General features: G+C 42.4%; 1 protein-coding gene across 17 annotated transcripts in view; it reads right to left on the reverse strand.

Moving 5' to 3' along the window:
- HDAC4 (histone deacetylase 4) overlaps window positions 1-20,000 on the reverse strand; it is a 245,157-nt gene that overhangs the window by 103,192 nt on the left and 121,965 nt on the right. The window contains exon 2 of one of the 17 annotated variants that reach the window (XM_071662024.1): window positions 14,530-14,635. The exons of 15 other annotated variants lie outside the window; for them this stretch is intronic. In XM_071662024.1, coding sequence (XP_071518125.1) covers window positions 14,530-14,635 — 106 coding nt within the window. Of the gene's footprint in view, window positions 1-14,529; window positions 14,641-20,000 lie in introns of those variants that run through there. One more of the 17 variants, XM_071662031.1, reaches the window with a different exon arrangement.

Genomic DNA, 20,000 nt, shown 5'->3' on the forward strand with positions numbered 1-20,000 from the left:
AACGATCGTACCGTAGTATTCAACGATCGTACCGTAGCGTTCAACGATCGTACCGTAGTGTTCAACGATCGTACCGTTACATCCAGAGTGATTAACAAACCCGCTTCACATCTACACAATCCCATACCAACTTATAACACAATTCTAACTACACAAATCTTACACACACACACACACACACACACAAGCTGCAATGTGTATTCTTTAAAAATATAACTTTGAAACATTTCTCTAACAGGCATTAAAAGGACACAAATAACAATATATATATATATATATATATATATGGCGTTCTAGCTTCGTCTCTTCATTCTATATCAACTGACTGTTATATTTCTCTCTTGTGTCTCCCCTGATGATGTGATTATGACACGAAAGTGCACTTGGCAACTTATCGTGTTTCATATATATATATATATATATATATATATATATATACACACACAACAGCGTTGTAAGTGGGTCGACCAGGAAGCCAATGTTGTATTTAATACAACACATAATTCATTTCCATCCATTCCCAATACTTTACTTGACTCCGGTTGCCAAGTACCACCACTTTCATGGCCACAACAGCTGCTTCACAACAAAGCGAATTGAGGTTAATTCATAAACACATTATCAACCTTCCCTCCTTGCTAATGAGGTTAATTCATTTCCATCTAATTAGTGAGACTAATTAACTTTCTAAGCTGGTTTGCTCTGCATGAGACGGTCAATAATTATTATTTATTTCAGTGAAGTTTGTCACTTTATGCTGCGGGGACATAATTAATATGGTGATCTTGAGTACGATGACTTATACCTTGTGTACGATGACTTATACCTTGTGTACGATGACTTATACCTTATGTACGATGACTTATACCTTATGTACGATGACTTATACCTCGTGTATGATGACTTATATCTTATGTACGATGATTTATACCTTATGTACGATGACTTATACCTTGTGTGCGATGACTTATACCTGATGTATGATGACATACCTTATGTACGATGACTTATACCTTGTGTGCGATGACTTATACCTGATGTATGATGACATACCTTATGTACGATGACTTATACCTTGTGTACGATGACTTATACCTTGTGTACGATGACTTATACCTTGTGTAAGATGACTTATACCTTGTGTACGATGACGTATACCTTGTGTAAGATGACTTATACCTTGTGTACGATGACTTATACCTTGTGTACGATGACTTATACCTTGTGTACGATGACTTATACCTGGTGTACGATGACTTATACCTTGTGTACGATGACTTATACCTTATGTACGATGACTTATACCTTGTGTACGATGACTTATACCTTATGTACGATGACTTATACCTTGTGTACGATGACTTATACCTTATGTACGATGACTTATACCTTGTGTACGATGACTTATACCTTGTGTACGATGACTTATACCTTATGTACGATGACTTATACCTTATGTTCGATGACTTATACCTAGTGTATGATGACTTATATCTTATGTACGATGATTTATACCTTATGTACGATGACATACCTTGTGTACGATGACTTATACCTTGTGTACGATGACTTATACCTGGTGTATGATGACATACCTTATGTACGATGACTTATACCTTGTGTACGATGACTTTACCTTGTGTACGATGACTTATACCTTATGTACGATGACTTATACCTTGTGTACGATGACTTATACCTTGTGTACGATGACTTATACCTGGTGTATGATGACATACCTTATGTACGATGACTTATACCTTGTGTACGATGACTTTTACCTTGTGTACGATGACTTATACCTGGTGTATGATGACTTATACCTTATGTACGATGACATACCTTGTGTACGATGACTTATACCTTGCGTACGATGACTTATACCTTGTGTACGATGACTTATACCTGGTGTATGATGACTTATACCTTGTGTACGATGACTTATACCTGGTGTATGATGACTTATACCTTATGTACGATGACTTATACCTTGTGTACGATGACATACTTTGAGTGCGATGACAAACCTTAAATACGACGACTTATACCTTCAGTACGATGACTTATACTTTCAGTAGATAACTTAAACCTTATGTACGATGACTTATACCTTGTGTATGATGACTAATACCTTGTGTACGATGACTTATACCTTGTGTATGATGACTTATACCTTGTGTACGACGACTTATACCCTGTGTACGATGACTTATACCTTGAGTAAGATAACTTAAATCGTCGTACTCGAAGGGTTGAGCCGCCGGCCCACCAGACGTCGGCGACGCAAACACGTCAAGCAAAACGCGCGACAGAAAACGAGATGTGGGAACAGTACGAACCAAGAGGAACACGTCGTCCCGGAGTTTCGTTAATGGCGTCCAACCCTGAGGAGGTGATGGGGGCTACCCGCAAGCTATAGATATGTGGCAATACAACCTATGTGTTGTGAATTACACAATCACAACCCTATAACATCGCTCGCTATATAGCCATGGGAGCCTCCGTCAGCCGTACACCCATGGCGTCATCGGGGACCGACCAATCAGCCATCACAGCGCTGTTGTACACAGAACAGCGGGCACCCGTTATCCGTAATTCTCTTATCCGTAAATTTTCGGTTCCGGGAGAGAGAGAGAGAGTGGGGGGGGGGGGGTGAGTGGGCCTCCCCATCAGCCGTGAACTACTTGCCGGTTACGTAACTACCGTAACGAGCGGTTGAGTCGTACGGTCGTGCTCAAGGGTCGTTAGCGTCTCCCCCTCTCCCCCTACCCTTAACCATACCTGGATCACCCCCTCCCCTCACCCCCCCCTTGCTCTCATCTCCCACTAGCTAACTATAGACAGGGGAGGGGTAGAGGGGGGGAGGGGAGGGGTACGAACACTTGTTAACAACCAGCAAGTGGGGTATCTACAACATGGGTGAAATCTGTAGTCAATTTAACTCGCATAGAGAGAGAGAGAGAGAGAGAGAGAGAGAGAGAGAGAGAGAGAGAGAGGGGGGGAGGGGGTATTGGGGGGGTATATATATGGGGTTATATCCGGGGGGCGTGCCTCTGTTAGCACCGCACAACTTTCTCTTCATCCCCCATCCCCCGGAGAGAGAGAGAGAGAGAGAGAGAGAGAGAGAGAGAGAGAGAGAGAGAGAGAGAGAGAGAGAATGGGGTGGTGGTGTCGACTCCATAGAAGGATAAGACGTGTTGTAAACTGGTAACACACAACAACAACAACAAGTTATTCTTCCTATAACTCAAAACCTCCACACACACACACACACACACACATACCACAACCCCCCCACAACCCCCACAACTCAAGATCATAGCCCTTTCACCTCAGGTTGGGGGGGGGAGGAAGGTCTGTCTGGGATGGGACCCCCGCAAGCCACACCGTCCCATCCCTGGGATACATGTCCTTCGCCTGACGTGTGTGTGTGTGTGTGTGTGTGTGTGTGTGTGTGTGTGTGTGTGTGTACGTACACTAGCATTACGGGAACCCGTACACAACGGAGTATATAAAGACGATCATAATAAAATGTTCAGAGAACTTCCATTATATGTCTTTCAACCATGACATCTTTCTCTCTCTCTCTCTCTCTCTCTCTCTCTCTCTCTCTCTCTCTCTCTCCGTCACCAACATGGAGGCGTCACAACACAACACACAACTGTTTCATCGCCTCTTCAGTCTCGCAACACAACCCCCCCCCCCCCCCACATGGATTAACAACACTACAACCCGACCTTCCGAAACTACTCTCACTGACAATTACACGTGTGGGTAGTTACACGACGGACGTAACGACCCAACGGGCAATCAACCCTAACGAGCCTTAACTACCATACAGACCCACGGCCAATTCGACCGCTAAAGACCCTAACAAGATGCACTTCATATATATATATATATATATATATATATATATATATATATATATATATATATATATATATATACACCACCCTGTTTGATCACGTGATGCGGGTGTATATGGTCGTATGCCACTATGGCAACGCTGGCTGGTTCGACCAGACTGGTAGATGGAGCAGGTCGGCCACGTGTTCAGCGTCTGGCAGGTAGACCAGCTGTGTGGACACTGGGTGCCATCTGCCCTGTAGGTGTTTACTACACCATCTGACTGAACCCCCCCCCCCACACTGGCCCAAGGTAATTTGCATATTGTACCCACCCACCACCAGCCAGCCAGACTGGTCGACACAATCACCACACCAGACTACCATAACCAAACAACCTCACGTGGATATACAACATCCAGGTAATAAAGACACAACAGTTGTGAAAAGTTAGAAATAACATTTTGAAGTATTTCAATCCATTTTCAATATTTTCCAGACAGTGAAACGCTAACAACAAAGGGGTATTCATGGAATTCATCAGAAAATAAATAAATACGAGACAAAATATAATTATAAATGTTACAATAACGATAAGAAAAAGAATGATACGAGACTAAATTATTATAAATGTTATAGGGTCGTACCGTCGTAGTGGTCAAGGGTCGTATACCGTCGCGGTCAAGGGTCGTATACCGTCGTAGTCAAGGGTCGTATAACGTCGTGGTCAAGGGTCGTATACCGTCGTGGTCAAGGGTCGTATACCGTCGTGGTCAAGGGTCGTATACCGTCGTGGTCAAGGGTCGTATACCGTCGTGGTCAAGGGTCGTACCGTCGTGCTCAAGCGTCGTACCGTCGGGGTCAAGAGTCGTAGCGTCGTGGTCAAAGGTCGTAACGTCGTGTTCACGGGGTCAATGGTTAACCTTCACCACACCTTCATGTGGTAGAGAAAGGCCATGAAAGCGAGGAACCATCGGGCGGGCCGTGTGCAAGGAGAATGGCAGCAACAGTAAATAATGCGACCTTGGTACACTTTCCCTCTGACGCTCACTCCTCCCAGCGACCAGACAGCCGCACGCGTCCCAGCCGTTATTCGCTGGGGGTGTTCGCCACCTGCACTCCACGGATACCGAGTCATTCGCTGGCGCTGTTCGCCACCAGCACTCCACGGATCCCAACCCAGTCATTCGCTGGCGCTGTTCGCCACCAGCACTCCACGGATCCCAACCGAGTCATTCGCTGGCGCTGTTCGCCATCAGCACTCCACGGATCCCAGCCGAGTCATTCGCTGGCGCTGTTCGCCACCAGCACTCCACGGATCCCAACCCAGTCATTCGCTGGCGCTGTTCGCCACCTGCACTCCACGGATCCCAACCGAGTCATTCGCTGGCGCTGTTCGCCACCTGCACTCCACGGATCACCAATGCCACATTTCAGACTCGCCTACCACGCCACCTCTCTAATTTCTAATTATACATCGCATTTATCAACGTGTTAATTAATTCTTTAATTCAAGTATCGCGCTATCGTACTTGGGGCGTTAAGTCACTGTACTTAAGGGGTTTACTTACGTCTCAGAGGTGACTAAATAAGTAATGTTTGTCTGTCGCAAATTCTGCCAACGTCCAGCCATTCACATACAACACAAGACGTGGAGGCCCCAGTCTATGGCCCTGAGCTGAGGGCCGGTGAGATCAGCATTCTCACCAGTTGTGATCACAACCCACTAGGGGGTTGTGGTGGTACAGCTGTTCATGGGGGGGGGGTCAACCCCAAGGCAGGTTGTGGAGTAGGTTGTAATGTCTGTATGACACAACCGCACATCTTACAACATGAGCTGACGGTGGATACAAGGCTACAAGGGTTGTGTTATCATGATGAGAGTGTTATCAAAATCTAAGACTTCAAAATCTAATGCAATGGATGTTATACATCATACACTACCTGGCACCCCACACAGGATACAGTATACATCAGGAGCCATACAACATCATGCATCAGGCACTATACATAATGTACCATCCATCACAACCAAGACAATGTACATAACAACCAAGATAATATACATCACAACCAAGGGAATATACATCACAACCAGGGGAATATACATCACAACCAAGACAATATACATCACAACCAAGACAATATACATCACAACCAAGACAATATACATCACAACCAAGGGAATATACATCACAACCAAGGGAATATACATCACAACCAAGACAATGTACATAACCAAAATAATATACATCACAACTAAGGGAATATACATCACAACCAAGACAATATACACCACAACCAAGACAATATACATCACAACCAAGACAATATACATCACAACCAAGACAATGTACATAACCAAGATAATATACATCACAACCAAGACAATATACATCAAAACCAAAATATACATCACAACCAAGACAATGTACATAACAACCAAGACAATATACACCACAACCAAGACAATATACATCACAACCAAGACAATATACATCACAACCAAGACAATATACATCAAAACCAAAACAATATACATCACAACCAAGACAATATACATCACAACCAAGACAATATACATCACAACCAAGACAATATACATCACAACCAAGACAATATACACCACAACCAAGACAATATACATCACAACCAAGACAATATACACCACAACCAAGACAATATACATCACAACCAAGACAATATACATCACAACCAAGACAATATACACCACAACCAGGACAATATACACCACAACCAAGACAATATACATCACAACCAGGACAATATACACTGCACTATACATACAACAAAGAACCAAAGTCCACACCTCCCCGCTGGCTGCACCCAAATAAAACACCCAAAATAAAACCAGCGGGGTTCGCATCTCCCCTCTCCCCACCCCTCTCCTCCCCACCACGCAATCTCCCCCTCCTCCTCCCTCCTCAACCACTACCACCACGCGCCCTTCCCTCAGCCACCAGTTCCTTAACCATCTAACTACCTCATCAACCCGGTCATCACCTCCCCCCCCAGCCTAACGACCCAACGACTCTAACAACCTCCACAACTGGGGATCACCAACACCTTGGTCATGCCCGTGACCCCTGTCCCACCCCTCTATTGTCTCACTACGACCCAGTCCCCTCCAGGTAGTTAGGTCAGTGTCATTCTGAACCATCAAACAACCTTTTTTAAGTAATTTTTAAGTAATCTCGTATCGCTCTGCTGGCTGTAAACAACCCCTCGAGATAAGTTAACAACCCTGATCTCATTTTCCAGTTCTCTATGGGCGAGGCTTTGGCGGCCATATTGGCTATGAGGTCAACATATAATCATGTGGCAACATAACCATTAACAGCCTTAGTTCAATCTAACATTTGTAAATTCTGGCATATATTTCTGGCGTGGTGGCGATGGGAATGAATGAGGGCAGACAGTATGAATTATGTGCATGTGTATATGTCTGTGTGTGTATATGTATACGTTGAGATGTATAGGTATGTATATGTATGTGCGTGTGTGGACGTGTATGTATATACACGTGTATGTGGGAGGGTTGGGCCATTCTTTCGTCTGTTTCCTTGCGCTACCTCGCTAAGGCGGGAGACAGCGACAAAGTATGATAAATATGAATATATTTCTGGCATATTTCTGGCCAGCAGAATCTCCATTCATCTCTGGCGATAACAAGATGGTTTGACAGGAAGTTCCATATATAAACTACCAGCAAATCTACCTTCCCAAGGCACAGTTCCAGCCTGGGATTTATATAGATACATAAATAAAAACGTAATATGCGAATGTCTATATATAAATAGCACGACGGGCGGGACAAAAATAATTTATATGAAGGCTACAATAAAATAATAAATGCCATAAAAAAGTTATGGTTATTAAACTGGCGTTATTTTTAACTGCGCGGGGGTGGAGTGGAGGGAACCCGCGGGTGGAAATTTAAAATTTTCACATGAAGGCTTCTCTGTCTTTCTAGAAGGCGGATCCCTCGTTTTCTACAGCCATTTAAAAATACCGTCAATGTGTCAACTCCTGGCAACCCGTAGTCCCTTCTCTCTAGTTATGTCCTGGACAAAAATACAACAACACCAGCGATGTATTACAGAATACAGCATCATACAGCGGAGCAAAGGTGGGAGGAAGGGGGGGGGGGGGGGGGAGACAGGCAGGCCACACATGTACCAAAGCGGATACCAGAACAAGCCGGGGTCGTGACGTCACGACACGTCACGTGCCCAAACAAAGTGTTGCCAACTCTGGGGTCGCCGCTCACGGTGGAGGGCCAATCTCCATCGCCACGAATGATTATCTGTTGATTCCTATTTAATAAACACCTTTAATGACATTATAATTATCATTAATTAGATATTGGATGTGGATTATACCGTTTATATCTGCTTCTCGAAATTGCCTTCAACAGGGAGGCTAAAAGCAATTAAGCTTAAATTATCATAATCTCTCGTAAATATTCTAATTATTGTTTACCATCAACATTCATCTACGTTAATCTTACATTCATTATGCTCTCGACACGATCGCTGGTTTATGCCATTTAAACCCTCAATTTGGAATGATCTTGGGTCGTTATTTATTTATAAGATCTGTTGAATAGCTATCTATTCCAAATCATTCTCGTGGCTGTCCAATTATTCTTAATTTACTTCCAATTTATTTCTCATTTGGTATAATCTTACCTTATATATTATTCATGTTATATATATATATATATATATATATATATATATATATATATATATATATATATATATATATATATATATGTTATATGTATGTTATATATATATATATATATATATATATATATATATATATATATATATGTATATATATATATATATATATATATATATATATATATATATATATATATATGGGAGCGGGGGGCTGGAACTCCTCCCCTCTCATTTTTTTTTAATTTTCCAAAAGAAGGAACAGAGAAGAGGGCCAGGTGAGGTTATTCCCTCAAAGGCCCAGTCCTCTGTTCTTAACGCTACCTCGCTAACATGGGAAATGGCATGTGTACGTGTAGGAAGAGAGGAAAGTGATTGGTTCTCAGTGAATGTAGGTTTGCGGCAGGGGTGTGTGATGTCTCCATGGTTGTTTAATTTGTTTATGGATGGGGTTGTTAGGGAGGTAAATGCAAGAGTCTTGGAAAGAGGGGCAAGTATGAAGTCTGTTGGGGATGAGAGAGCTTGGGAAGTGAGTCAGTTGTTGTTCGCTGATGATACAGCGCTGGTGGCGGATTCATGTGAGAAACTGCAGAAGCTGGTGACGGAGTTTGGTAAAGTGTGTGGAAGAAGAAAGTTAAGAGTAAATGTGAATAAGAGCAAGGTTATTAGGTACAGTAGGGTTGAGGGTCAAGTCAATTGGGAGGTGAGTTTGAATGGTGAAAAACTGGAGGAAGTGAAGTGTTTTAGATATCTGGGAGTGGATCTGTCAGCGGATGGAACCATGGAAGCGGAAGTGGATCATAGGGTGGGGGAGGGGGCGAAAATTTTGGGAGCCTTGAAAAATGTGTGGAAGTCGAGAACATTATCCCGGAAAGCAAAAATGGGTATGTTTGAAGGAATAGTAGTTCCAACAATGTTGTATGGTTGCGAGGCGTGGGCTATGGATAGAGTTGTGCGCAGGAGGATGGATGTGCTGGAAATGAGATGTTTGAGGATAATGTGTGGTGTGAGGTGGTTTGATCGAGTAAGTAACGTAAGGGTAAGAGAGATGTGTGGAAATAAAAAGAGCGTGGTTGAGAGAGCAGAAGAGGGTGTTTTAAAATGGTTTGGGCACATGGAGAGAATGAGTGAGGAAAGATTGACCAAGAGGATATATGTGTCGGAGGTGGAGGGAACGAGGAGAAGAGGGAGACCAAATTGGAGGTGGAAAGATGGAGTGAAAAAGATTTTGTGTGATCGGGGCCTGAACATGCAGGAGGGTGAAAGGAGGGCAAGGAATAGAGTGAATTGGAGCGATGTGGTATACAGGGGTTGACGTGCTGTCAGTGGATTGAATCAAGGCATGTGAAGCGTCCGGGGTAAACCATGGAAAGCTGTGTAGGTATGTATATTTGTGTGTGTGGACGTGTGTATGTACATGTGTATGGGGGGGGTTGGGCCATTTCTTTCGTCTGTTTCCTTGCGCTACCTCGCAAACGCGGGAGACAGCGACAAAGTATTAAAAAAAAAAAAAAAAAAAAAAAAAAAAATATATATATATATTTTCATACTATTCGCCATTTCCTGAGTTAGCGAGGTAGCGTTAAGAACAGAGGACTGGGCCTTTGAGGGAATAACCTCAACTGGCCCCCTTCTCTGTTCCTTCTTTTGGAAAATTAAAAAAAAATGAGAGGGGAGGATTTCCAGCCCCCCCTCAGCTCCCTATATACATCGTCAATGGACGAAAAGAACAGGGTCATGTATGACCACCTAGCCATAAAGGATCCAACCTTACCCTGCACCCAGAACGTAGCGCTGCCATCCCAAGTAAAAGATACCCAATAAACCAGCTCCCAGGGTGGCATGACTAACTGCCCAACTATAGTTGTGGTGGACGAGCAAGGCACGAGGGAACGAAACTAACCCTGGGGGTTGCCAACGTTCACACACACACACACACACGGATAAACAAAAAACACATCACATTCAACAAACAACACCTTCTTATCTAAGACGAGAGAGTAATATAACAATACAAAAAGGACGCTAATTAGTTAAGTAAACGACCAATTCACTAAGAGACCGCGGGCAAGTCCCGGGCAAAAATTATATAAAAAAGAAATAAATCGTGTAAGATACACGAAAAGTGATTTTTCTTAAAGTAATAATTTCGACTTATTTACTTCACCTTGTAAATACATTATGTCAAAATATTCTATACGAGGAAGGACTGTCAAATTAGCACGGGACACAAGAGCTAATAAATAACCCAAATTAATAAACAAGTGTCAAAAAATGTATATATTTAAAGTATACGATCAACGCTATAAAAGATAAGAAAGATAAAATTGTTGAACATGGCTGGTGATGGGGGCAGACTAGTCAACAATTTGAAGGTTAGAAAGGAATATAGAAATTACATAGCGAAGAAGGTTATATGTAAATTGAAGTTTATATATCATATGTAAACCAGACATGATTATATGTAGATACACACACACACGTCTAATATGTCACAACATCACATATGGTTGTGGGTTAGCTGCTAACAACAGGTTGTGGGATCACACTAACAACTGTTCACAACATCACAGGTTGTAATTACAATGGTGTCCCATGGTCCCACTGGGATCTGGGACCATACCCTGGGACAAATGGTCAACACACACCAATGTTAACAAATACAACAGCAAAGTTTTCTTAACATGATGTAACATCAGGAAAATATTAATATGACAAAAGTTTATATAAATTTTGTATTACTTTTACTTTTTAACAAAGTTTAGCGGTGAGGGAAAACCGCCTCCCAGTACGCCATGACCAAAGACACACCCATGTAAACTTACAACCCTCAACCACGACAACAATTAACTAATTACTTACCTGACCAAGACATTCTGATGGTAAATAATAAACTCTACTAAGGTCCACCCGGAGATCAAAGGTCTTTGAAAATAGCAGCGAGTGAGCGCGTTTTTTTACGGAGCGGCGATCCACGGGAGCCATGAGATCATGTGCTCCAGTAGCGGCCGCTCACACGTACGTACACACAACCTACTGACCTTTCCAGCTGGGGGGAAATTACTCCTCCACCTCGTGTGTCATCTACAACTCTATAATTAACTCGACAAACAACCTGATAACAACAAATCCACTCCCGCGCCGTCCATCTCCATCAAACCCCCCACCCTCCCACCCCGTGACATGACTCATATGTAAAATACGTGTAAATAAAATTAAAATAAGGGAAAATTTTATTCATGAACGAGGCGGGAAATGAAGGAACTGATCCGATGGTTCTTATTTGACTTGAGACACAATGCTTGCAATGCCATTATATATATATATATATATATATATATATATATATATATATATATATATATATATATATATATATATAGATAGATAGATAGATAGATAGATAGATAGATAGATATATAGATAAATATGCCGAAAAAACGAGAAACTGGTCACCTCAGGACCGTAAATACAGAGTTGCCAGTTGGTCCTTTTCCCCCCGCCGGTGGCTGGCTGGGGGCGGGCTCGGGCGGTTGCCATGGTAACGCGGGTGGGGGGGGGATTGTGCGCTAGAATGCACCCGCCGCCGGGATATTTATAGATCCCAAGAAAACGACAAAATATTATTTTCCCGCCGTCTCCAAGGTGGTTTTTGTCGTCGGGCGGCGGCGCTACCACCGCCACAGTGGGAAATAAGGTCATCAGATGATGGGCAGGGGAGGTGAAGTGAGGTTTTAATGTAGGTATATTGTCATTATTTCTGACCACTTGACAGTCATGCTAAGATAACGTTCATAAACAACAACACTCACGTTATTAATGATAATTATAATAATAAATATAATAATAACAGTAGTAGTAGTAGTAGTAGTAATAATAATAATAATAATAATAATAGTAGCAGTTGTAATAATGATAATAATAAAAATAATAATAGTAATAATAACAGCAGTTGTAGTAATACTACTAATAGTAGCAGTTGTAATAATAAAAATTAATAAAAAACAATACATAATAATTAAATCTTAGTAAATAAATAAAACTGTGTGTGTGTGTGTGTGTGTGTAGTATAAAGCCAGATTTAAAATAACTATGTATAATTAATAATTATGTTTTCCCTCTTAAATCATAACCCAAGTTTAATCATAACCCAAGTTTAATCATAACCCAAGTTTAATCATATCCCAAGTTTAATCATAACCCAAGTTTCATCATATCCCAAGTTTAATCATAACCCAAGTTTAATCATAACCCAAGTTTAATCATATCCCAAGTTTAATCATAACCCAAGTTTAATCATAACCCAAGTTTAATCATAACCCAAGTTTAATCATAACCCAAGTTTAATCATAACCCAAGTTTAATCATAACCCAAGTTTAATCATAACCCAAGTTTAATCATAACCCAAGTTTAATCATAACCCAAGTTTAATCATAACCCAAGTTTAATCATAACCCAAGTTTAATCATAACCCAAGTTTAATCATAACCCAAGATGTGTTGTTGTTGTCAACAATAACCCCCAGCTGGTGGTCGTGGGGGGGGGGGGGGGAGGTAAACATCAGTGAGAGCATCCCAGAACTTGTGATGATCAGCCGGTCCCACTGGTGGGATGTGTGGACGGCGGGCCACAGATACAACAGGTTTTTACCGTCCCAGGGGGAAGACACGGGGTGAGCCACCTCCCCTGGGGGAACACCTGGTTGTGTAATTGTACCTCTGGTTGTGGGGGGGGGGGATTCACCCCCCCTCACTCTGGCTACGGGTTGTAACAACCGGTCACAAGTACAACCCGGGGTAAACCAGAGGGGGAAACACAACACCTGTTTATAACTCAACATAAACAAAACATTATTGTAAACAACTCAAGTTTTGAATCCATGAAGACAATATAGTATAAATTATATATGAAATTATACTGGAGAGAATTATATGGTATATTCACACGTCTACTATCTATATCATCTTCCTATATTACTATATAATACTCTGCCATACGTTTGACTGGGGGAATTTTGGATCATCTTGCCCAGCTGGGCTGAGAATATATATATATATATATATATATATATATATATATATATATATATATATATATATATATATGATAAGGTCAGGTCAGGAATATTACACACACACACACACACAGCATCTCTCTCTCTCTCTCTCTATACACACACACACACCATCTCTCTCTCTCTCTCTCTCTCTCTCTCTCTCTCTCTCTCTCTCTCTATACACACACACACACACCATCTCTCTCTCTCTCTCTCTCTCTCTCTCTCTCTCTCTCTCTCTCTCTCTCTCTCTCTCCACACACACGACCTACAAGTTGACCTACAAGTGTGTTGTGTAACAAGTGGAGGTAATTATCCAATCAGCCACACAGCATACAGAGAACTTACCACAATATTGCTTCTGTAACACAAATAACATCATCTATCACAACATGTGTCCAGGTTGTAACAATAACAACTGTGAGTGTTCCAGTACCGTCACCACCTTCACAACATACAACCCAGCACCTCCACAACATACAACCTAGCACCTCCACAACATACAACCTAGCACCTCCACAAAATACAACCTAGCACCTCCACAACATACAACCTAGCACCTCCACAACATACAACCTAGCACCTCCACAACATACAACCTAGCACCTCCACAACACAGCATACAACCTAGCACCTCCACAACATACAACCTAGCACCTCCACAACATACAACCTAGCACCTCCACAACATACAATCTAGCACCTCAACACAACATACAACCTAGCACCTCCACAACACAGCATACAACCTAGCACCTCCACAACATACAACCTAGCACCTCCACAACATACAACCTAGCACCTCCACAACATACAACCTAGCACCTCCACAACACAATAAACAACCAAACACAACCCATTATGTGGGCGTGTGTTCTGGTTGTGTCACAACACACAAGAGAGGCCGGTACTCACAAGTGTTGTGACCACACACAGGTGTTGCGGGGGCAGACACACAACTGTTGTGATAATCACAACCAATGACGCAGACACGGGGGGGAGGGGGTTCACCTCCACTCACCTGGGGAAAGAGAAGTTGTGATTAAGATGTGTTGTTATAATGATTAATTGAAGATAATTATAATAACTACTGGATTATTTACACACACACACACACACACACACAGACACACACACACACACACACGCACACGCACACACACACACACACACACACACACACACACACACACGGAACTCGTCCTTGACACACATAAAGTCCGCCGATGAAACAAGACAAACAAACCAACAAACAACACAAACAAGACCCCAACTCAGTAACAAACCAACTAACTACCTCCCATCCCAACCAAACAAGCCATACGATCGTTCGCTCGTTAACTTTTTCTTTTTTTTTTCTTTTTTAATTCAATTAAGAGAGGCGGACGTGTGGGGGCGATGGTGTTCAAGTGGGTTGTTTGTGGCGTGTGGGGGGGGGAGGGGGGGGTACGTGCTGGCCTCACCAGGGGGTTATCAAGCGACCTGTTTACCTTTGACGAGAGGGTCCCCCCCCCCCCAGGACACGCAGGTGCAGGAGGGGGGAGAGAGAGGGGAGAAGAGAGGGGAGAGAAGGGGAGGGGAGACGTGAGTGTTTACCCTGAAGTACATAACTAAAGTGATCCCCCTCCACCATGACCCGTGAGGACGGGGGGGGGGAGGTGCGCTATGACTCACCACTCACAACATGGTAGGCGGGGAGATAGATAGATAGATAGATACATAGATAGATAGACAGATAGACGCCCGCGGGTTTTCACCACAGGTCAGGTCGGGGGGGGAGACAACACACGGTCCAGCTGTGTGGCCACCATACGTACGAACACAGGAGGCGCGGCGGGGTTCGAACCCCGGCCGGTCCATCTAGGTCTGTGCAGTAGGGGGGACCAATGTCCCGGGACATGGACCAGCCCCAACATCCCCCCCCCTCCGGTCCAACCCCCCCCCCCTAACTGTCCCAGGACGTGGACCAATCCCCCCCCGACCCCCCTCATGGACCAACACCCCGCCCCCCCACCACCACCCACTGCTGATCCCCCAATATCCCAGGACCCCCCCCTCCCCAGCATCCCGGGAGGGGGGTGGGGGGGGGCGCACATCCTGCCGCTCTATCATGCAGTGATAACACGTGTATACATATAAACAAACACATAAACATCCACTATAGAGGCTATATCGCCCTAGCATCACACGACAGTTACGTCCTTGTGTGTGTGTGTGTGTGTGTGTGTGTGTGTGTGTGTGTGTGTGTCTGTGTCCGGCTGAGTCATGGTCGTGGGTTAACAGCCTCTTCACCCCGAACACCTTCGAACCCTCACACACACACACACACACACACACATTCATCCAATCATCGTACACCACATCTTGGCTGATTAACAACGGTCAAAACTACCATTTAAGTACACCACACATAACTACTTCAACTATACGGGATAAGCCATTCAACTCTAATTGTATAAACATTAATCCTGAACTCCGTTTCCCTTTGGTTTATCATCGCCTGAAGTTCCATTTCCGGTTGTACGTGCATCATAGAAAACGTCACTGTGGTTGACTGCATGACTGAAATGACTGTGGTTGACCACATGACTGAAATCATTTGTTTCTCTTTTTACAAAATATCGTCTACAACAGCAACTCTGGTTCAATGTACATCAGAGACGAAAGAAAGAAAAAGTAAAGTGTTTCTCACAAGGGACATTGCTGGCTGAACGCGTCGCCATGAAGGCAAACACATCAACATGATGCGGTGCAACATGCAGTCCCAGAGTACGCCAACATGTCGCCCCCTGACCACCCTTACCCAACATGTCGCCCCCTGACCACCCTTACCCAACATGTCGCCCCCTGACCACCCTTACCCAACATGTCGCCCCCTGACCACCCTTACCCAACATGTCTCCCCCTGACAACCCATATCCAACATATGTTGTGCTGGCCAGATTCGTCAGGGTATATACAGACGACGTATATATATATATATATATATATATATATATATATATATATATATATATATATATATATATATATATATATATGATGTATGGTCAAGATTTCTCACAATCTGATATCATCACTACAGTTGATAATAGTGGTTATAGTTGTTATCATAACTACAACACGCCTGCTGTTGTAGTTCGGGAAACCATGATAACGGTAAAGAGGAGGAAGATTAATCAACTCTTAATAAATGATTTTTCAAACTTCCAAGAGGTAATGATGGGTCGTCCATTCATGTACAACATAACGGGAGAATTGTACAACTGAGGAGATGAAAGACGTGTGTGTGTGTGTGTGTGTGTGTGTGTGTGTGTGTGTGTGTGTGTGTGTGTGTGTGTGTGTGTGTCTGTGTGTCTGGAGGTGTAGGTGTTGTTATTTCATAAATCCTCACCAGAACAAATATACAAAGATAACATGAAAGGAACCATGAACAAGGTTCATAACACAGCTGGACATATCCCTCAGAGATGGCGAAGTAAATATTAATGAATGACTTCAGTAATACAGTTTGAATACATGAATGACTTCAGTAATACAGTTTGAATACATGAATGACTTCAGTAATACAGTTTAAATACATGAATGACTTCAGTAATACAGTTTGAATACATGAATGGCTTCAGTAATACAGTTTAAATACATGAATGACTTCAGTAATACAGTTTGAATACATGAATGACTTCAGTAATACAGTTTGAATACATGAATGACTTCAGTAATACAGTTTGAATACATGAATGACTTCAGTAATACAGTTTGAATACATGAATGACTTCAGTAATACAGTTTGAATACATGAATGACTTCAGTACTACAGTTTAAATACATGAATGACTTCAGTAATACAGTTTGAATACATGAATGACTTCAGTAATAGTTTAAATACATGAATGACTTCAGTAATACAGTTTAAATACATGAATGACTTCAGTAATACAGTTTGAATACATGAATGACTTCAGTAATACAGTTTAAATACATGAATGACTTCAGTAATACAGTTTAAATACATGAATGACTTCAGTAATACAGTTTGAATACATGAATGACTTCAGTAATACAGTTTAAATACATGAATGACTTCAGTAATACAGTTTAAATACATGAATGACTTCAGTAATACAGTTTGAATACATGAATGACTTCAGTAATACAGTTTAAATACATGAATGACTTCAGTAATACAGTTTAAATACATGAATGACTTCAGTAATACAGTTTAAATACATGAATGACTTCAGTAATACAGTTTAAATACATGAATGACTTCAGTAATACAGTTTGAATACATGAATGACTTCAGTAATAAGTTTAAATACATGAATGACTTCAGTAATACAGTTTAAATACATGAATGACTTCAGTAATACAGTTTGAATACATGAATGACTTCAGTAATACAGTTTAAATACATGAATGACTTCAGTAATACAGTTTAAATACATGAATGACTTCAGTAATACAGTAACAGAGTGGGAGACAAGAGTGAAGCTGTATATAACCTACAACAGGGATAGGTTGTATATCCTTATGTTGACAACCACATCTCATACAACACCATCATCACTTACAACACCACGGACACTTACAACACCACGGACACTTACAACACCACGGACACTTACAACACCACGGACACTTACAACACCACGGACACTTACAACACCACGGACACTTACAACACCACGGACACTTACAACACCACGGACACTTACAACACCACGGACACTTACAACACCACGGACACTTACAACACCACGGACACTTACAACATCAGGTACAACACAACACCAACAACAAGTGATCATGTTATGATTACGAGAGGAGAGGAAACTAGGCCACAACCTCAGTGGGGTTGTGGGAGGCCAGCGAGGTCCCACAAGGACCAGTTGTGGGATCCCTGCTCTTCTCTTGCTTCATGTATACACATGACATGGGAAGACCTTTGGTGGGGTTGTGAGTGACATTCTGGTTGTGGAAGATGCCACGCGCGGTTGTGAGGGAGGCAGGAAATGGACGACGTGGACATCACCTCACGATGAGGGTGGAAGACCTCATAATTAGCGCGTCATGACGAACACAATCTGGCGGGAAACTGAACTCTGGAAACTGAACGTGGTGAGGAACTGAGGGAGTCGAACACTGTACCTCGAGTTATAATGTTATAAGCCACGACTCCCTCCGCCATGGAAGAGAGAGGAGTCATCGGTGACTAGATCACAACCTTTGAAGTATCTTAAACCAGTTTAGTGATGTAACCAACCAGCCAGTGACCAGGTCAATGGGAGACCTTAAGACATAACAACACTCACAGCTCATAACCTGATTGTAAAACAGTAAGGTTTAGGAAAATAACATGTACAGTTTATATATTGTGAGTTGTGAGGGTATAATGTAACTAACCTGGGTTGTGAGGGACAATGTAACTGAGTTGTGAGGGTATAGTAATGTGAGTTGTGAGGGTATAATGTAACTAACGTGGGTTGTGAATGATAATGTAAGAGTTGTGAGGGTATAATGTAACTAACGTGAGTTGTGAAGGTATAATGTAACTAACGTGAGTTGTGAATGATAATGTAAGAGTTATGAGGGTATAATGTAACTAACGTGGGTTGTGAGGGTATAATGTAACTAACGTGGGTTGAGGGTATAACGTAACTAACGTGGGTTGTGAGGGTATAATGTAACAAACGTGAGTTGTGAATGATAATGTAAGAGTTGTGAGGGTATAATGTAACTAACGTGAGTTGTGAAGGTATAATGTAACTAACGTGAGTTGTGAGGATATAATGTAACTTTTGAGTTGTGAAGGTATAATGTAATTAATGTAATTCTGACACATGACACAAGAATCTAAAAACTTGTCTCATAATGTCCATCTCTCGCTCCCCCAATACTCGTACAAAATAACTAAAATAACACACAATTACCTTAAAATAAAAATATAATCTTGTGTGAATTATGTCTCTTGCAATATTTAATACGAGGAAAAAACATTAATGTTTTATATAGTTCAAGATTCGCGAGGAAGACGAGTGAGAATATACATAATTTACATAGTTTTTATACGTACTATGAACAGGTTAGGTTCATAAAGGCGTGAGTCAGTGTATATAAGAGGCAATTCTGAGCCTCTAGTGAGTGTGGGGGGATTCCAACCCGCGTCGTCACGTATTCCAAGAACCCGGGAGAGCCAGCAGGGTCTCGACCGCGCCACGCCACGCCACGCCACGCCACGCCGCGCCGCGCGAGCCCAGCGCATCGGAACACGAACCCGCGACCCGACCCTCCCTTGCCTCACACCCAAATGCGTTGTTTTCCGCTTGTTAATACGTCGCGTTGGACGCTCCCGGGGTCGTAAATGATGACGTATGATGACGTGC

This window comes from Panulirus ornatus, chromosome 5 (assembly GCF_036320965.1).
Source record: "Panulirus ornatus isolate Po-2019 chromosome 5, ASM3632096v1, whole genome shotgun sequence".
Lineage (NCBI taxonomy): Eukaryota > Metazoa > Arthropoda > Malacostraca > Decapoda > Palinuridae > Panulirus > Panulirus ornatus.